Source organism: Prunus dulcis, chromosome 2 (assembly GCF_902201215.1).
Source record: "Prunus dulcis chromosome 2, ALMONDv2, whole genome shotgun sequence".
Taxonomy (NCBI): Eukaryota; Viridiplantae; Streptophyta; class Magnoliopsida; order Rosales; family Rosaceae; genus Prunus; species Prunus dulcis.
In genome coordinates this window covers 25,644,846-25,659,979 of record NC_047651.1, presented here as the reverse complement: position 1 = coordinate 25,659,979, position 15,134 = coordinate 25,644,846, and the positions used below count along the sequence as shown (strand labels likewise).

General features: G+C 37.9%; 3 protein-coding genes, 1 long non-coding RNA gene and 1 pseudogene across 4 annotated transcripts; 4 read left to right on the top strand and 1 right to left on the bottom strand.

Moving 5' to 3' along the window:
* Positions 1 to 1,648: 1,648 nt before the first annotated feature.
* LOC117619314 (NAC domain-containing protein 91) lies at positions 1,649 to 4,926 on the top strand. Its single transcript, XM_034349235.1, has 6 exons — positions 1,649 to 2,073; positions 2,382 to 2,659; positions 3,253 to 3,795; positions 3,931 to 4,021; positions 4,111 to 4,316; positions 4,401 to 4,926. The coding sequence occupies exons 1-6, from the start codon at positions 1,893 to 1,895 to the stop codon at positions 4,734 to 4,736; spliced, it is 1,635 nt and encodes a 544-aa protein (XP_034205126.1). The 5' UTR covers positions 1,649 to 1,892; the 3' UTR covers positions 4,737 to 4,926.
* A 247-nt stretch (positions 4,927 to 5,173) lies between these two features.
* On the top strand, positions 5,174 to 7,863 carry LOC117619315 (IAA-amino acid hydrolase ILR1-like 5). The gene is made up of 5 exons (XM_034349236.1): positions 5,174 to 5,700; positions 5,831 to 5,956; positions 6,151 to 6,465; positions 6,888 to 7,016; positions 7,243 to 7,863. The coding sequence occupies exons 1-5, from the start codon at positions 5,347 to 5,349 to the stop codon at positions 7,621 to 7,623; spliced, it is 1,305 nt and encodes a 434-aa protein (XP_034205127.1). The 5' UTR covers positions 5,174 to 5,346; the 3' UTR covers positions 7,624 to 7,863.
* A 275-nt stretch (positions 7,864 to 8,138) lies between these two features.
* On the top strand, positions 8,139 to 10,279 carry LOC117618469 (annotated as a pseudogene).
* A 507-nt stretch (positions 10,280 to 10,786) lies between these two features.
* LOC117619316 lies at positions 10,787 to 11,629 on the bottom strand. Its single transcript, XR_004584553.1, has 3 exons — positions 11,556 to 11,629; positions 11,388 to 11,448; positions 10,787 to 11,260 (listed from the first exon to the last, which is right to left on the bottom strand). It is a non-coding gene; the product is annotated as an uncharacterized LOC117619316 (long non-coding RNA).
* Positions 11,630 to 12,257: 628 nt separating this feature from the next.
* On the top strand, positions 12,258 to 14,494 carry LOC117619313 (heavy metal-associated isoprenylated plant protein 9). Its single transcript, XM_034349234.1, has 5 exons — positions 12,258 to 12,605; positions 12,723 to 12,903; positions 12,992 to 13,164; positions 13,278 to 13,368; positions 13,876 to 14,494. Exons 1-5 carry the CDS (start codon positions 12,585 to 12,587, stop codon positions 14,361 to 14,363), a joined length of 954 nt encoding a protein of 317 aa, XP_034205125.1. The 5' UTR covers positions 12,258 to 12,584; the 3' UTR covers positions 14,364 to 14,494.
* The last annotated feature ends 640 nt before the right edge of the window (positions 14,495 to 15,134 follow it).

Below are 15,134 nucleotides of genomic sequence, written 5' to 3'. Positions count from 1 at the left end.
TCAAATTGCATTAATGCAATGCAACACTGCAGAATGAAAAAGATTCTTTTTTCAAGTCACTTTTCTTTGTGTTCACACTATTACCCATGATAGGATGAAAAGATGAATTCATGATACTATATATAAATGAAAAATTAAGCAAAAACTCTTGAATCATTTAGAATCCTAATTATAAAATGTTGGATTAATAAATTGTAATCTTTTGAAAAGTATAAAGTAAAAAAAGACCACACTAATTTAACATATCAACAGCATAACTAAATATTCGAAGCTTTTTCTCTTTTTCGTATACAGAATATGAATATCCCAAGTCTTAGGTCTTTTTTTATTTTATTTTTTCTGGGTTTCCCACAACCTTCCCAAATTTTATTTCATTGTAAATATCGTGGAATTTGTTCTCTTTTTCTTTCGTGATAATTATATTTTCTGTGACACACATAAATGAATGCCAATGGCGTCTTTATCATCAATAAAATCAAGGCACATCACTATAATTTTTTATTTTTAAGATCACTATTATTAATTTTAAACTCCATATTTCCATGCATGATGCTAGCTAGCCATCACTATGGTCACTTCGTTGCTACCAAACTATTTTTCTTTTAGTAGTGAGGGAAAATAGGATCCCCTTGTTATACATTTTGTTCTCATTGTTTGTGATTAAAAAACCACATCGTTTTAAATCACCCCAAAAAAAACACACACACAAAAACAACATTATTTTGGCAATTATAGTTAAATATCTAAAATTTTCGAAAATATGAACAAAACAAAAAAAACCCGACTCGAGGAGAACGCCACCAACAATCCAAATATTACATTTGGAAAATAAGAAAAATAATTATCACACAACAGTCTAATGTGTTATGTTAAAAACGTGAATTTCAATTAAGTAAATTCTTATTTAAAATATAAAATCTAGATTTACAATAAGATAACATATCATTTTAGAGTAAATAATAAGAGCAATACCCGAAAAAGAATAAACATACTCAAAATGTTATTTTCACACATTCTACAAGAACTATGTATATTACTATTGGTTTTGTTAATTAAAAAACCTCTCCACTACATCATTTATTAGACAAATCTTGTATATTAATGTTCTTTTCTTTTCCTTGGTGCTAAAGTTTCAGTTTACCTATCACTGTGTCATACTCGTTGATCCTATCACAATCAGTCCCTTTCTCCTTTCTCAGGCCACCACATTCAAATTGTTTTTTTCTTTTGATAAGAACATTTCAAATTGCAAAAATACAAAAATAATATTATGAAAATAATAACGATAATATATAGGAGGGTGTAATGTTCTTAGCAATTTCATAAAATAATGAAACAAGCGGGACCAGGCTACCAGGTAAGCCCACTTCTATTACGTGTCCGTATAGGATTGGCTTGCATGCACAACCCGTCCTCATTACCTTCGTCGCAACGCTTCCTGAATTTTCCATTATACCCCTACTGTCACTTGAAAACTACCGCTTCTACCCACACGCGTTATCCTGTAGGACCTTTGATTCTATGGGAACGATGGCATTCCCGAAATTACGAATAAAATGATGGCATTAAAATACCCCTACTCTTTGTGGGACGCGGTAAGTACGTGGAATTTAAACGCGGGTTGGTAGTCTGCTTGCTAGATATAAAACGAAGACTGAAGGACCAACTCTCTCTGTTCTCTCTTTCCACAGAGTCTCCCAACTTTCTTTACTTTCTCTCTGGTGAATGAAAAAGTATGGGCCACATCTAATCCCTTTTAAAAACCAATTCTTCAATTCAACTTCAAGAATCCTTCCGATTCCTAGGGTTCTCTTTTGGGTTCCTTGAAAAAAACTTGCTTTTCTACTGTTTCTCTCTCCCTCTCTCTATCTCTGTCTCTCCAGTCTTTGTGAATGTTGGTGGTGGATATGGCAGTGCTCTCTACGAATACTCTGCCACTAGGGTTCAGATTTAGGCCTACGGATGAGGAGCTTATTGATTATTATTTGCGCTCCAAAATCAATGGCAATCATAAGCAAGTCACTGTTATTCGTGAAATTGATGTTTGCAAATGCGAGCCCTGGGATTTGCCTGGTATTTTCTCTCTCTCATTACTTTTTCTGTTTATGGGTTTTGATTGAATGTAGTAAAAAATGGTTAGACTTCCCTTATGATTAAAGCCTTATAGTAGAAAACGATCCATTTATGTCTTATTTAGTTGTTATATTCACGATTCACTTTCCCTTCACTTGTAATTAGGCAGGGATTTTGTTTAATTTTTGAAACTTGGGTGAATTTATAAACTTTTGGTAGCAACTACTTGATTTTCTCACCAATCATCTATCTTTGGATCTTAAATTTGGAATTTTTTCGCTCAATTTTAAGTTTATGTTGTGCTGCAGATTTATCAGTGATACAGACAACGGATCCAGAGTGGTTCTTCTTCTGTCCACAGGACAGAAAGTACCCAAATGGGCACAGGTTGAACAGGGCTACAGGTAAAGGGTACTGGAAGGCCACTGGCAAGGATCGTCAAATCAAGTCAGCATCAATCTTGATTGGAATGAAAAAGACCCTGGTCTTCCATACTGGTCGTGCTCCTAAGGGTAAGAGGACCAATTGGGTTATGCACGAATACCGCACAACACAAAAGGAGCTTGATGGCACTAATCCTGGCCAGGTTGGATTTTTCTTCAACTCCTGTTTTGCTTCTAAGTTTTCTGATCATTTTGTTTATGACATTTAATTGATCTTGGCTTCTCCAGTAATTGTTTTACTCTTTATTTATTTTGTTTCTATGACCGTATTTTGTTTCCAAAATCGTTAGTGTTAAGTGTAAATTGTATAATTTAGTAAGGGAGGAATTGGTGATTCAGGCGATGAAGGGAGGAATTGTTTGATGGTTTGGATGTCATATCATAATTGATGGAGCCTGCCAATAAAATACTGGAATGAGGCAACCAAAAAAGAACAAATAAGGTCATCTATAGACAAAACATGTACATTTGTTAGTGATTAGCGAACCCCAATTATGAAGTATTAAGAAGCAATTCGAAAATCTCAATCTTTATTTGAGTCTCTTTGCATGGAAGTAATTACAGTTTTTTCAAGAAAGTTCTTTAATTGTTTGCATGTGTGGTTGTATATTGCACTTTTGTAGATATCCAAAACACATATGCACATATCACTGGCCTGTAATTTAAAATGACTAAAATTTCAAGTATTAAATCAGATGACCGTGTTTGTTGCTAATTTCCATGTTGTATTATGCAGAATCCCTTTGTTCTTTGTCGTCTGTTTAAAAAACAAGATGAGACTATCGAAGATTCAAACTTTGCTGAAGTTGAACCTACATTTTCATCCTCTACTGCTGCCATATCTTCTCCTCAAGACACGCAGTCTGATCATGCACTGGGTCCAACATCACCATCATTTGAGAGGCTAGATGAAAAGCCGACTAAAGTAGAATGTACCATTGCTGATTGTTCAAATGGGATGGAACCAGACACTCTACAACCTATTGAGTGCCCTAGCAACACCTATAATGGTTATCATGCAGAAGATCAACTGAATGTGCCGCTGGAGGGATTAGACATGTTTTATGATCCCCCGCAACAGCCACTTTTTTCCCCACTGCACTCGCAGATGCAAACGGAGCTTTATTACTGTGGCAGCAATAACTTCAACAACGGTCATCAGGGGGTGAAGATTCAATACGGCACCAATGATCAAGATGCAGATATTTCTGAATTCTTGAGCTCAATTTTTAATAGTTCAGGGGAGCACAGTGATGTAGATGCATTTGTGGCAGTACCAGTGAGTGGAAACTTTCATGCTACTTAATTTTTAATCAAAATCGTCTTTTATACTAAAATAGTTGATTTCGGTGTCATGTGCTTTTAAATAGTTGTATCTAGAAAATTAAATTTCCATTGATCTCATTTCATACAGTGCGAGACAGAGTTTCAAAATCCTGTTCAGTCTGAGGGGAATATTGACAGAAGGGGTCCAGTGCAGAATGAGTCAACTCAAATAGATTGTTGTAAGTATTTTCTGATATGAACATTTTTTAGTTTCGGAGATACGTGCTTTACTAGATGAATGTTATTAACAGAATGCTTTCAAATGTAGTTCTTACTGGAGACGCTGGGACTGGAATCAGGCTTCGGACTCGCGAAACACAAAATCCAACTAGCACCGAGAACTTTGCGAGACAGGGTGATGCACCAAGAAGACTACGGCTTCAGCGTAAATTTGAAGTACTCCACTGCTGCAATTTATCTAAAGATTGGAACTGTAGACCAGAAGACCAAGAAACAAAACCAATGGCTGTGGAGGTGAGAAGTTTGTGAAGCCCAAATAATGTCAAAGTCTGATGAGATTTGTTCAGGGATTGGTAATCCTTTTAACGCTGTTTGCAGGAGATAAGAGATACTGAAGAGAAAGCTATTGATGCAGCTGTTAGTGATGTTGTTGATGCTGCTGTTAGTGATGCTGTTGATGCTGCTACTGATCCACCAAAAAAAGAAACCATGTCCACAAGACCAAACTTCACCCCAGAGGGCAGCATTCTGACAGGCGAAAGGGTCCCTAATGCGATCTTGCAGGCCTCTCCTGCTGGTCATTCTATGTGGTCATTTGCCTTTCTGTTTAGGGTAGTTGTTGTGGTTGCTTTCTTGTTCATAATGTTGCTAGCTTATGGAGATTTCATAAGTTTTGAAGCTGCTGGAAGCCCTTTGACCGTGCGTATGGCCTGAGCCCCATTTTTGAGGGGGCTGTTTTGTGAGGCTCACAGGATAGATCATAGAATTGTTAGGTCTGTTGATATTTATTTTTTACGTGCTTATTTTAGTATAACTCAGACCGAGTTCTCGTGTGTTTATGTACAGCAGCTAACAATTTTGAGGGTATTTTTCTTCCATAAATAAAATTATGAACTTTAGTTAAGCTGCACGGATTTATTTGAAATTGTTCGGTTTTTTTTTTTTTTTCCTGTATTGTTGGTTGCCCTTTATGCAATTAACAACACCAGTCTAATGAGAGTGAAAAAAAAAAAACTCTTTTTGGGTCAAAAGAGCGAAAAACGAACTTAAGCAAAAGCGTTTACGAAATTACGTCTTTTGAAAAGTAAAGCGGAGAGTGTTTTGCTACCATCGCCAAAGTAAAAGCAACGAGCTTTTGAAAAGTAAAGCGGAGAGTGTTTTGCTACCATCGCCAAAGTAAAAGCAACGAGCTTTACAAGTGGAAGAATATTCACTTTATAATTCTACCCTTCTCTTACAGTCAAGTCAACAGCTACTCTTGTCCTCTTTCCGACCCATATCAGTTATTGGTTTTCTTCGCAATTTCGATCATACCAACAACAAAATGGATTCTTGTTCGATCGCCAATTTTCTGCTCGTTTTACTGCTCTCACTTGCTTCTCTTTGTCCCGTCCATGGCACTCATGAGGAGGATCATAATACCAACTATGCAAAAGAGATTCTAAGCGCAGCCCAGCAAGATAAACAGTGGTTGGTCTCCATAAGAAGGCAAATCCATGAAAACCCAGAACTCAGATTCGAAGAGTACAACACCAGTGCTCTTCTACGCAGAGAATTGGACCAACTTGGCATCACTTACACATACCCAATTGCCAAAACTGGTATTGTTGCCCAAATTGGCTCTGGTTCGAGCCCTGTTGTTGCACTTCGAGCTGACATGGACGCCCTCTCATTGCAAGTAAACCCCAACTTCTTTTTATTTTTTGTTCTGTAATTTTGAGCAAATTTCTTTTTTCGTTTTTGTTTTTTGTTTTTGTGTGAATTTTATAAGAGTAGTAATTGATGGCTTGCGGGGTGGGGATTTTTAGGAGCTTGTAGAGTGGGAGCACAAGAGTAAGGTTGATGGTAAAATGCACGGTTGTGGTCATGATGCTCACACGACCATGCTTCTTGGCGCTGCTAAGTTGCTTAATCAACGGAAAGACAAACTTAAGGTCAGTTAAGTTTTTTGTTGTGCAGTCTGAGCACAAGTTTCAATTTTTCTGTGGATTCAGCAAGGAAAAACATCAATATATAATACTGATAGAATAGAATAACTGGTTCAGCTTCTTCCCAAGAAAAAGCAAAGCAAAACCCTTTCAAGGCAAGAAAAATTTGCGTAAAACTTCTCTTTCATATGGTGTTGAAGGGAACAGTGAGACTTATTTTTCAACCTGCGGAGGAGGGAGGTGCCGGCGCATCTGAGATGATAAAAGGAGGTGCGCTTGGTGAAGCTGAAGCAATATTTGGGATGCACGTTGCTTATGGAATACCTACCGGAACTATAGCATCCATTTCAGGGCCACACTTAGCTGCTGTTTGCTTTTTTGAAGCCAAAATGGTCGGGATAGGCGGGCATGCTGCAGAACCCCATCTTACTGCCGACCCAATACTTGCTGCCTCATTTGCAATTTTGGCATTGCAACAACTCATCTCAAGAGAAGTTGATCCCCTCCATAGCCAAGTAAGCGGCCTCCCCCCAAAACACCGCGCCCCCCCCCCCCCTCCTTTTTCTAAAGAAGAAAAGAAAAATCTTTTCATGTTACTTTAATTTCATTCCAATTTCTGTTGTTTGTCAACTTGAACAATTGGTGAAGAGACAGTTGCTCGACATATCTGAAAGAACTTATATGATGACTCTATTAAATGTAGGTTTCAGAGCCTTCATCTGTTTATGTTTAGCATTTATTTTTCTATATAAGATTCTGTTTATCTTTCCTGTCCTTTATCCTCTTCTCTCTGTTCGGTTAACTCTTCTCTCCCACGTTGTTTCATCATGTTCAATTTTCAGCCTGTTTTGGTATGCAAGAATTATGCATATAGAAGGAACAAAGACATAAAAACCTGCACTTCAGCTTAATGCTAATAGCTAGTTTTCTGCTGAAGGTTCTGTCCGTTACTTATGTTAGAGGTGGGAGTGCATCCAATGTAATTCCATCACATGTTGAATTTGGGGGCACATTGAGGAGTCTTACAACTGAAGGCTTGTGGAAACTCAGGAGGCGGTTGAAAGAGGTACACGCCATTCGCTAACCATTTCTCATTACACTTAATAGATAAATTACTACATCATTGCCATCACCACCCTATTATCTTTACTCGAAAATCATGCCCGATGTTATGTCATAGCTGAGTAGGTAGGCTGTTAGCTTGTTTCAAGAGAACAAAGATAGAAGTGAGTGAAGTAGCTGGTTCATATTTATAAAGTTGGTGATGCCTTAAAAACTGGAATTGCTTGCAGGTTATTGAGAGCCAGGCAGTGGTGCACAGATGTAATGCATATGTCGACATGAAAGATGAAGAATTCCCACCATTACCTGCTGTTTTCAATGATGAAAGCTTGCATCTGCATGTGAAGAGGGTTGGAGAACTTATGCTTGGTCCTGAGAATGTGATGGCATGCGAGAAACTCATGGCAGGTGAAGACTTTGCCTTCTATCAGGAAGTGATACCTGGAGTGATGTTTAGCATTGGAATTAGAAATGAGGAAGTGGGTTCAGTTCACTTTCCACACTCCCCTTACTTCTTTCTTGATGAGGATGTCCTTCCAATTGGGGCAGCATTACATGCTGCCTTGGCGGAGATTTATTTGGATAGCCACCAACATTCGGTTAAACAGTAAAATTTCAGAGCAATTGGTGTGGAGCGTTCTGCAGAAACTTGGTGGTTTGGTTGCATGCTGCTATATTGTACTAAGCAGTGTCAAGCTGATGAAGTAGTGAATGAGAATGTAAATTTGTTTCAAACAAGTGAAGAATTCGTTTTGTTCAATGATTCACTTGTTTATAAATGAACAAAAAAGGTTAAGGAAAATGAAAATTTTCAGGTTGAAAGTCAACAAGAGAGTACCCTTAAATGTGAATGTTTCATTTCCTCATTTGGGCCGATATGGATTGATCCCATGGACAAAGGTGAGCAGGCACGCTTAACAAACTATACAGTCATTATGATGCTATGCTTCAGAATATACACTGTTTCCCAACCCAGCCATTCTTGGATATTCTCTTCAGGATGCGAATAGTTTTCTGTTTAATTGCCGAAATTCTTTGGTCATGCTTAACAAACTAGCACCTAGTACTTTTTCTTTTCTTCCAAGAAAAAGCAAAGCAAAACCCTTGCGTTAAACTTCTCTTTCATATGGTGTTGAAGGGAACAGTGAGACTTCTTTTTCAACCCGCCGAGGAGGGAGGTGTTGGCGCATCTAAGATAATAAAAGGAGGTGCCCTTGGTGAAGCTGAAGCGATATTTGGGATGCACGTTGATTTTGAAATACCGACCAGAACTATAGCATCCATTTCAGGGCCACTCTTAGCTGCTCTTTGCTTTTTTGAAGCCAAAATGGTCGGGATGCATGCTGCAGAACCCCATCTTACTGCCGACCCAATAGTTGCTGCCTCATTTGCAATTTTGTCATTGCAACAGCTCATCTCAAGGGAAGTTTATCCCCTTCATAGCCAAGTAAGTCCCTTTATTTTCTGTAGAAGAAAAACCTTCATGTAACTTTGTGGCCTTAATTTCATTCCCACTTCTATTGTTTGTCAACTGGAACAATGGGTGAAGAGACAGTTGCTTGACACCTCTGAAAGAACTTATATGCCGACTCTGTTAAATCTAGGTTTGAAAGCCTTCATCTTCCTGTCCCTTCTCCTCTTCTCTCCCACATTGTTTCATCACGTTCATTAATTTTCAGCCTTTTCGGATATGCGAGGATTGCGCACATAGAAGGAACAAAAACATAAAAACCTCCACTTCGACATAATGCTAGTTTTCTGAATTAGAAATGAGGAAGTGGGTTCAGTTCACTTTCCACCACACTCCCCTTACTTCTTTCTTGATTAGGATGTCCTTCCAATTGGGGCAGCATTACATGCTGCCTTGGCGGAGATTTATTTGGATAGCCACCAACATTCGGTTAAGCAGTAAAATTTCAGAGCAATTGGTGTGGAGCGTTCCACAGAAACTTGGTGGTTTGGTTGCATGCTGCTATATTGTGCTAAGCAGTGTCAAGCTGATAAAGTAGTGAATGAGAATGTAAATTTGTTTCAAACAAGTAAAGAATTCGTTTTGTTCAATGATTCACTTGTTTATAAATAAACTAAAAAGGTTAAGGAAAATGAAAATTTTCAGGTTGAAAGTCAACAAGAGAGTAATTTTAAAAGTAAATTTAGGTTTTAGCTATAAAAAAAATTTCACTTTTTGAAAAAGCCTAAGCTTTTTCAAAAAAGATAGAAAAATCTCTCAACTTTCAAACTAAAGACATACAAATGTAAAAAATTCCTTAAAAAATTCAAAAATAAATAAGGCAATTTCCTCGTTTGGGCCGATCTGGATTGATCCCATAGACAAAGGTGGTCAGGCACGCTTAACAAACTACTGGGTGGGAGTGCTGAAGGTTTTCTGTCCGTTACTTATGTTAGAGGTGGGAGTGCATCCAATGTAATTCCATCACATGTTGAATTTGGGGGCACATTGAGGAGTCTTACAACTGAAGGCTTGTGGAAACTCAGGAGGCGGTTGAAAGAGGTACACGCCATTCGCTAACCATTTCTCATTACACTTAATAGATAAATTACTACAACATTGTCATCACCACCCTATTATCTTTACTCGAAAATCATGCCCGATGTTATGTCGTAGCTGAGTAGGTAGGCTGTTAGCTTGTTTCAAGAGAACAAAGATAGAAGTGAGTGAAGTAGCTGGTTCATTTTCATAAAGTTGGTGATGCCTTAAACATTGGGATTGCTTGCAGGTTATTGAGAGACAGGCAGTGGTGCATCGATGTAATGCATATATCGACATGAGAGATGAAGAATTCCCACCATTACCTGCTGTTTTCAATGATGAAAGCTTGCATTTGCATGTGAAGAGGTTGGAGAACTTACGCTTGGTCCTGAAAATGTGAAGGTGTGCGAGAAACTCATGGCAGGTGAAGACTTTGCCTTCTATCAAGAATTGATACCTGGAGTGATGTTTAGCATTGGAATTAGAAATGAGGAAGTGGGTTCAGTTCATTCTCCACACTCCCCTTACTTCTTTCTTGATGAGGATGTCCTTCCAATTGGGTAGCATTACATGTTGCCTTGGTGGAGATTTATTTGGAGAGCCGCCAACATGCAGTTAAACAGTAAAATTTTAGAGCAACTGGTGTGGAGCGTTTTGGAAAAACTTAATGGTTTGGTTGCGTGCTGCTATATTGTACTAAGCAGTGTCAAGCTGATAAAGTAGTGTAAGAGAATGTATTGTTTCAAACAAGTAAAGAATTCGTTCTTGTTCAATGATTCACTTGGGTACGGATAAATAATTTTTCTTTTTTAACACAAGTAATAATCTAAACTACAAAGAGAGGGGTTTTTTCGCACGCACACTACTGGAGTGTCATGGGAGTTAAACTTGAGACTATTAATCTGCAAATCAATATTCATTTTCATTGGGTTAGACCTTGTTTGCACAAATAAATAAATTAAAAAAAGGTAAAATAAAATGGAATTTTCAGGTGGAAGTTTACTAGAAGAGTAATTTAAAAGTGAATGTTTCATTTCCTCATATTTGGGCCCATATGGATGTACCCGATAGACAAAGATGGGTCAGGCTTAACAAAGTATTGCAAAGTCCATGATGATGCTATGCTTGCTTCATAACATAAACTATTGCCTAGCCATTCTTGGATTATCTTTCGGCCTCTTTAGGTGAAACTCAATGCCTTAATACTTCTTTTCTTCTTTTCTTTCTTAATGATACGACTAGTTTTCTGTTTAATTGGAGAAATCTTTATATGTTTGCGGGAATATTGAATATTGAATAATGCTGTAATATTTATATGTTTGCGGGATCATCAAATGATTCAGAAGATCATGTGTATTTAGTACTAGCAACAAACAAATCCAAAAATAATTGGGTGGTTGATTATGATTACTTTACTAACCAGGCTAAGTAATCATCAAGATTCTTCTAACCGCCCATCCCAACCAATGCAATGCATTGCATGGAGCGCACCCTGGCTTGATTATAATCTTTTTGGCTAAACCTTAGTTAAGCATGAGGCCGCACAAGATACGTTGTTGGTTGGTGAAATTTGGTTGGTCCTTCAAATTGAGTGGTTGTGATCATTCACCAAACTTCTCAACTTAGGGCTTCTGTTGGTGTCCCTTTGCTGACTCACTCCCACGTGTAACCACCATGGTAAGTTGGGCCCCCTCTTTCTGAATTGGTACGAAAGAAGAAATCTTTTTGTTCAAAAAGTTTCTGCATTAACTTTGGCTCTTGGGAAACAAACCAAACAAAGGAGGACGATCAGTTTTCAGCTTTAGTTTCAAAAGCATGGTTGGCTTTGATTTGACACAAGGAGACATATGAACCAAAATGGATAAATATTTGCACCAAACTTACAAATTTTAATCTCCTCCTCTCCTATATGTATTTGCTGCAAATGGGTAAAGGTAAGCTGCACCTGCATGGTGAAAGAAAGACCATCACTCTTTTGGTGAGGAAATTAAAGTGGGAACTAATTAATTAATCACCAAGAGAGAGAGAGAGAGAGAGAGCTTTTTCAATAACCTGTGAAAACAGCAACAGAAAGATAAAAGGGAGACTTAAGCTTTGTGATGTGGAGTGGAGGAAGCAACCCATGTGAGATCAACTTTACTTTCTCCTGGATTTTTATATACTCGCAAAACTTGGGATGCAAATTTCACATCCCCACGCTTCTTCCATCCCAACTCAAGAGAGTTATATATGATTCATGGAAATTGGAATATGGTAAATTCTACGTGCAACTTTATTAAATTCTTTTAGAGTCCAGGGAAGGCACAAAACCTACAATTAATGGCTAATTTAACCTGGACCACCAAGAAAGTTGGTCATCATTATCTAAGTACAGTATGAAAACATGCAGAACAGCAAAAACCCAGATCAAAAGTATATTTACTTTTTTTATCACCTCAAGTAACTAAGGCGTGATCATCACATAAAATGATGATGATCACTGACGTGGCAAAAGACTAGAAGATCATAGAGCGATGATGGATGGTTTACCACAACAGGGTTTCTAGAATAAGTTCCTTCAGGAGCAAGGTATCCAGGTTGTACACATCAGATGCTACAGATGTCTGACACTTCACCGCCTAGTCATGAAAAATCCACCACTCGGTGGGTGATGCATGTATTATCCTTTTTCATCAAATAATCTATTTATTTATCCATAATCTATCTAATTCACCTCCCCTTCTCTCTATAAATCTGCCAACTCTGCTCCACTGTTATCTCCCTCTTTTTGTACCTCCTCAGTCTTGGAGATTGGAAAAAGAATTCAGAAAGAAACATTATTATATTAACAGGTTCTTTGTATAATTTAGTGGCACTGCATGTGCTCTTGAATAACACAGTCACTTTATATTCTAATAACCCAACCGTCCATCTCCATCCATCCATTATACTCTCACTCCCCTCCCCTGCATATAAAATAGGCCCCTTCTTCATGTGTTAGCCCTCTCCCCTTCTCTTTTTTATCATTATCTCTTAAATTTATCTGTGCAATTTCAGATAAATCATATATTTTGATACTCAATTTATTCAGTGAGATAACAAATGGGTGAAGAGGCTAAGCAGGTAATTAGTGTGTATTTGCATGTTTCCTGTTTCTTTAATTACTTATGAAACATTCATTCCATTCCATGCATTTGCTGTAATGCTTATTGCTTGCTCTTCTTGGTTTTCGTTGGATAGGAACAAGCTCAGGCAGAGGCTAAGCCAGAGGAGAAAGCAGAGCAGAAAACAGAGGAGAAGAAAGAACAGAAGGCAGAGGAGAAGGAAGAGCCAAAACCCCCATCTCCTTTTGTGCTATTTGTAGACTTGCATTGTGTGGGATGCGCGAAGAAGATTGAGAGGTCCATCATGCGACTTAGAGGTCTTTCCTTTCTCTCCCTCTCGCTTTCATTTGCATGTCTGTAATTTGGTGTGCATTTTTGCTAACGCTGTTTCTTTTGAGAATGCAGGCGTGGAGGGGGTTGTGATAGATATGCTTAAAAATGAAGTGACCATAAAGGGAATAGTGGAGCCTCAAGCAGTGTGCAACAAAATCATGAAGAAAACCAAGAGAAAAGCAAAAGTCTTGTCCCCATTACCAGCTGCTGAGGGTGAACCCATGCCGGAAGTTGTTGCTTCACAGGTCCATGCGCAGAACCTTAATTAATCAGAAACATTAAACAAACTGAAATTAAGTATGTTGAAACACTGAGCCAGTAATAACTTGCGGTTTCTGAATTCTTCTTACTGCTTCAGGTTAGTGGACTAGTAACTGTGGAGCTCCAAGTTAACATGCACTGTGAGGCCTGCGCAGAGCAACTTAAGAAAAAGATACTCAAACTCAGAGGTATTTACAATTCATGTACTCAACTTAATTTAAACCTAATTAGTCACGTTAAGGACCTAATTTACTCTTCATGTAGTTGGAAATGTCCTATCACATTATGCCTTAATAATGATGTCATAATAATTACTGTCAACATATTAGCAGATTCAGGAGCAAGATGAGATAAATTTGATTGTGACTGAGCAGTCTCAGAAATAGCAAATTAAAGTTGGTGGCAAAGGAACTTCAGAAAAGGGTGCATTATGTTATGAGTCTGCCTGCCCTGCTTTCTTGTAGCCACGTTGATCTTTACAACTAAGCATATAACCAACCAAATTTTGGGCCCTAACTGACGTGTCCCGATAGAGCTAGATGTTCTCAGATTCATCAGTAGAGCTGTAAATAAGTATGGCTTAGGGACAAAACTGTTTTTATGTTTCCAAGAATTGGGGCCTATCCAATTAAACAACTCATTAGATATACAATTTAGTTGAGGTTAATTTAAACAACTTGATTAATTAATGGCAGGAGTGCAAAGTGCTGTGACTGATCACAATAGCGGGAAGGTGATGGTGACAGGAACCATGGACGGCGACAAGCTAGTAGATTATGTGTACAGACGAACCAAGAAGCAAGCCCGAATCGTCCCACAACCGGAGCCTGAACCCGAGAAGAAAGAAGAGAACAAGGAAGGTGATGACAAGGCAGCAGAAGAAGCAAAACCATCAGAAGAAAAGAAAGAAGAAAATGCAGAGGAAAAACCTGCAGAAGAGGCAAAGAAAGAAGAGGGCGGTGGTGATGGTGGAGAAGAAAGTAAAAACAAGGAGGAGGAGAAAGGTGGTGAGGAAAACAAGGTGGTGGAGGAGATGAGCGGCAGTTACGTAAATAGTGGTATGGATGAGGAAAGTATGAAAAGAATGATGCAGTACTATTATCAGCCGCTGTATGTGATTGAGAGAATCCCACCTCCTCAGCTGTTCAGTGATGAGAATCCAAATGCATGTTGCATTTCATGACTCACCAACTTCCAACTTTGATGATCAATCAAATATTTCATAATAACAAGTTATTAAAATGTTGTTATGTTACTTTTGTGTAGTATATTATTTATATTTATAAATAAAAAATGTTTTTCTTTTCTTTTATACATTCTTTTGTAGCGAGTTCTTCCACTCGTGACCAGAATTTTAGACAAGTAATTGGGTGGATGGTGTCAAGTAGTGGAATATTCATCCAATTTGAATCGATTAATGACATATAATATTCTAGTCATAATTAATAACTCGAGATGATCCACCAATATATTATTTTTGGTACGTCGAATGTTCTTGTTTCCTTGGTGGTAAATATATTCTAGCCCTTCAGATTAATTACTAACAGAGGAGAAGAAGGCTCGACCTAGTTAGAAGCTTTTCATCCGCTCTATGTGAAAAATATGATTATTTTTTTATAAAAAAAAGTCGAAGTTGATCCACGTCCACATATAATACTGTTGAATCACATTCCATAAGGCAATAACATGAGGGTACGAAAAGAATTGGATTGGGACGACGAAGAAAGGGTGTTCATGAACATTCAGTCAATCTCACCAGTGAATTTTTGGTTGGAGGCTAAATGTCGCATCAAACAAACACAATCTCTATTTTTTTGTTTAAAAGTAATCTATGATGATCTAATCTTTTTATATATCCACTAATTAATGAAACTTAGTCAAACCTGATGGGCAGGAAATTGAAACTCCTCCTTTGATTACCCCCCAAAAAAAGGTAATTAATCAAACCCAAAGT

Bases quoted from the DNA above. Each gene is read 5' to 3' on its own strand.
- LOC117619315 (XM_034349236.1), top strand. From the start codon at position 5,347: ATGGATTCTTGTTCGATCGCCAATTTTCTGCTCGTTTTACTGCTCTCA. The intron at 6,466-6,887 runs GTAAGCGGCCTC...TTTCTGCTGAAG, and splicing joins TTGATCCCCTCCATAGCCAA to GTTCTGTCCGTTACTTATGT. The intron at 7,017-7,242 runs GTACACGCCATT...AATTGCTTGCAG, and splicing joins TCAGGAGGCGGTTGAAAGAG to GTTATTGAGAGCCAGGCAGT.
- LOC117619313 (XM_034349234.1), top strand. From the start codon at position 12,585: ATGGGTGAAGAGGCTAAGCAG. The intron at 12,904-12,991 runs GTCTTTCCTTTC...TTGAGAATGCAG, and splicing joins GTCCATCATGCGACTTAGAG to GCGTGGAGGGGGTTGTGATA. The intron at 13,165-13,277 runs GTCCATGCGCAG...TTACTGCTTCAG, and splicing joins CGGAAGTTGTTGCTTCACAG to GTTAGTGGACTAGTAACTGT.
- LOC117619314 (XM_034349235.1), top strand. From the start codon at position 1,893: ATGTTGGTGGTGGATATGGCAGTGCTCTCTACGAATACTCTGCCACTA. The intron at 2,660-3,252 runs GTTGGATTTTTC...TGTATTATGCAG, and splicing joins ATGGCACTAATCCTGGCCAG to AATCCCTTTGTTCTTTGTCG. The intron at 4,317-4,400 runs GTGAGAAGTTTG...CGCTGTTTGCAG, and splicing joins CAAAACCAATGGCTGTGGAG to GAGATAAGAGATACTGAAGA.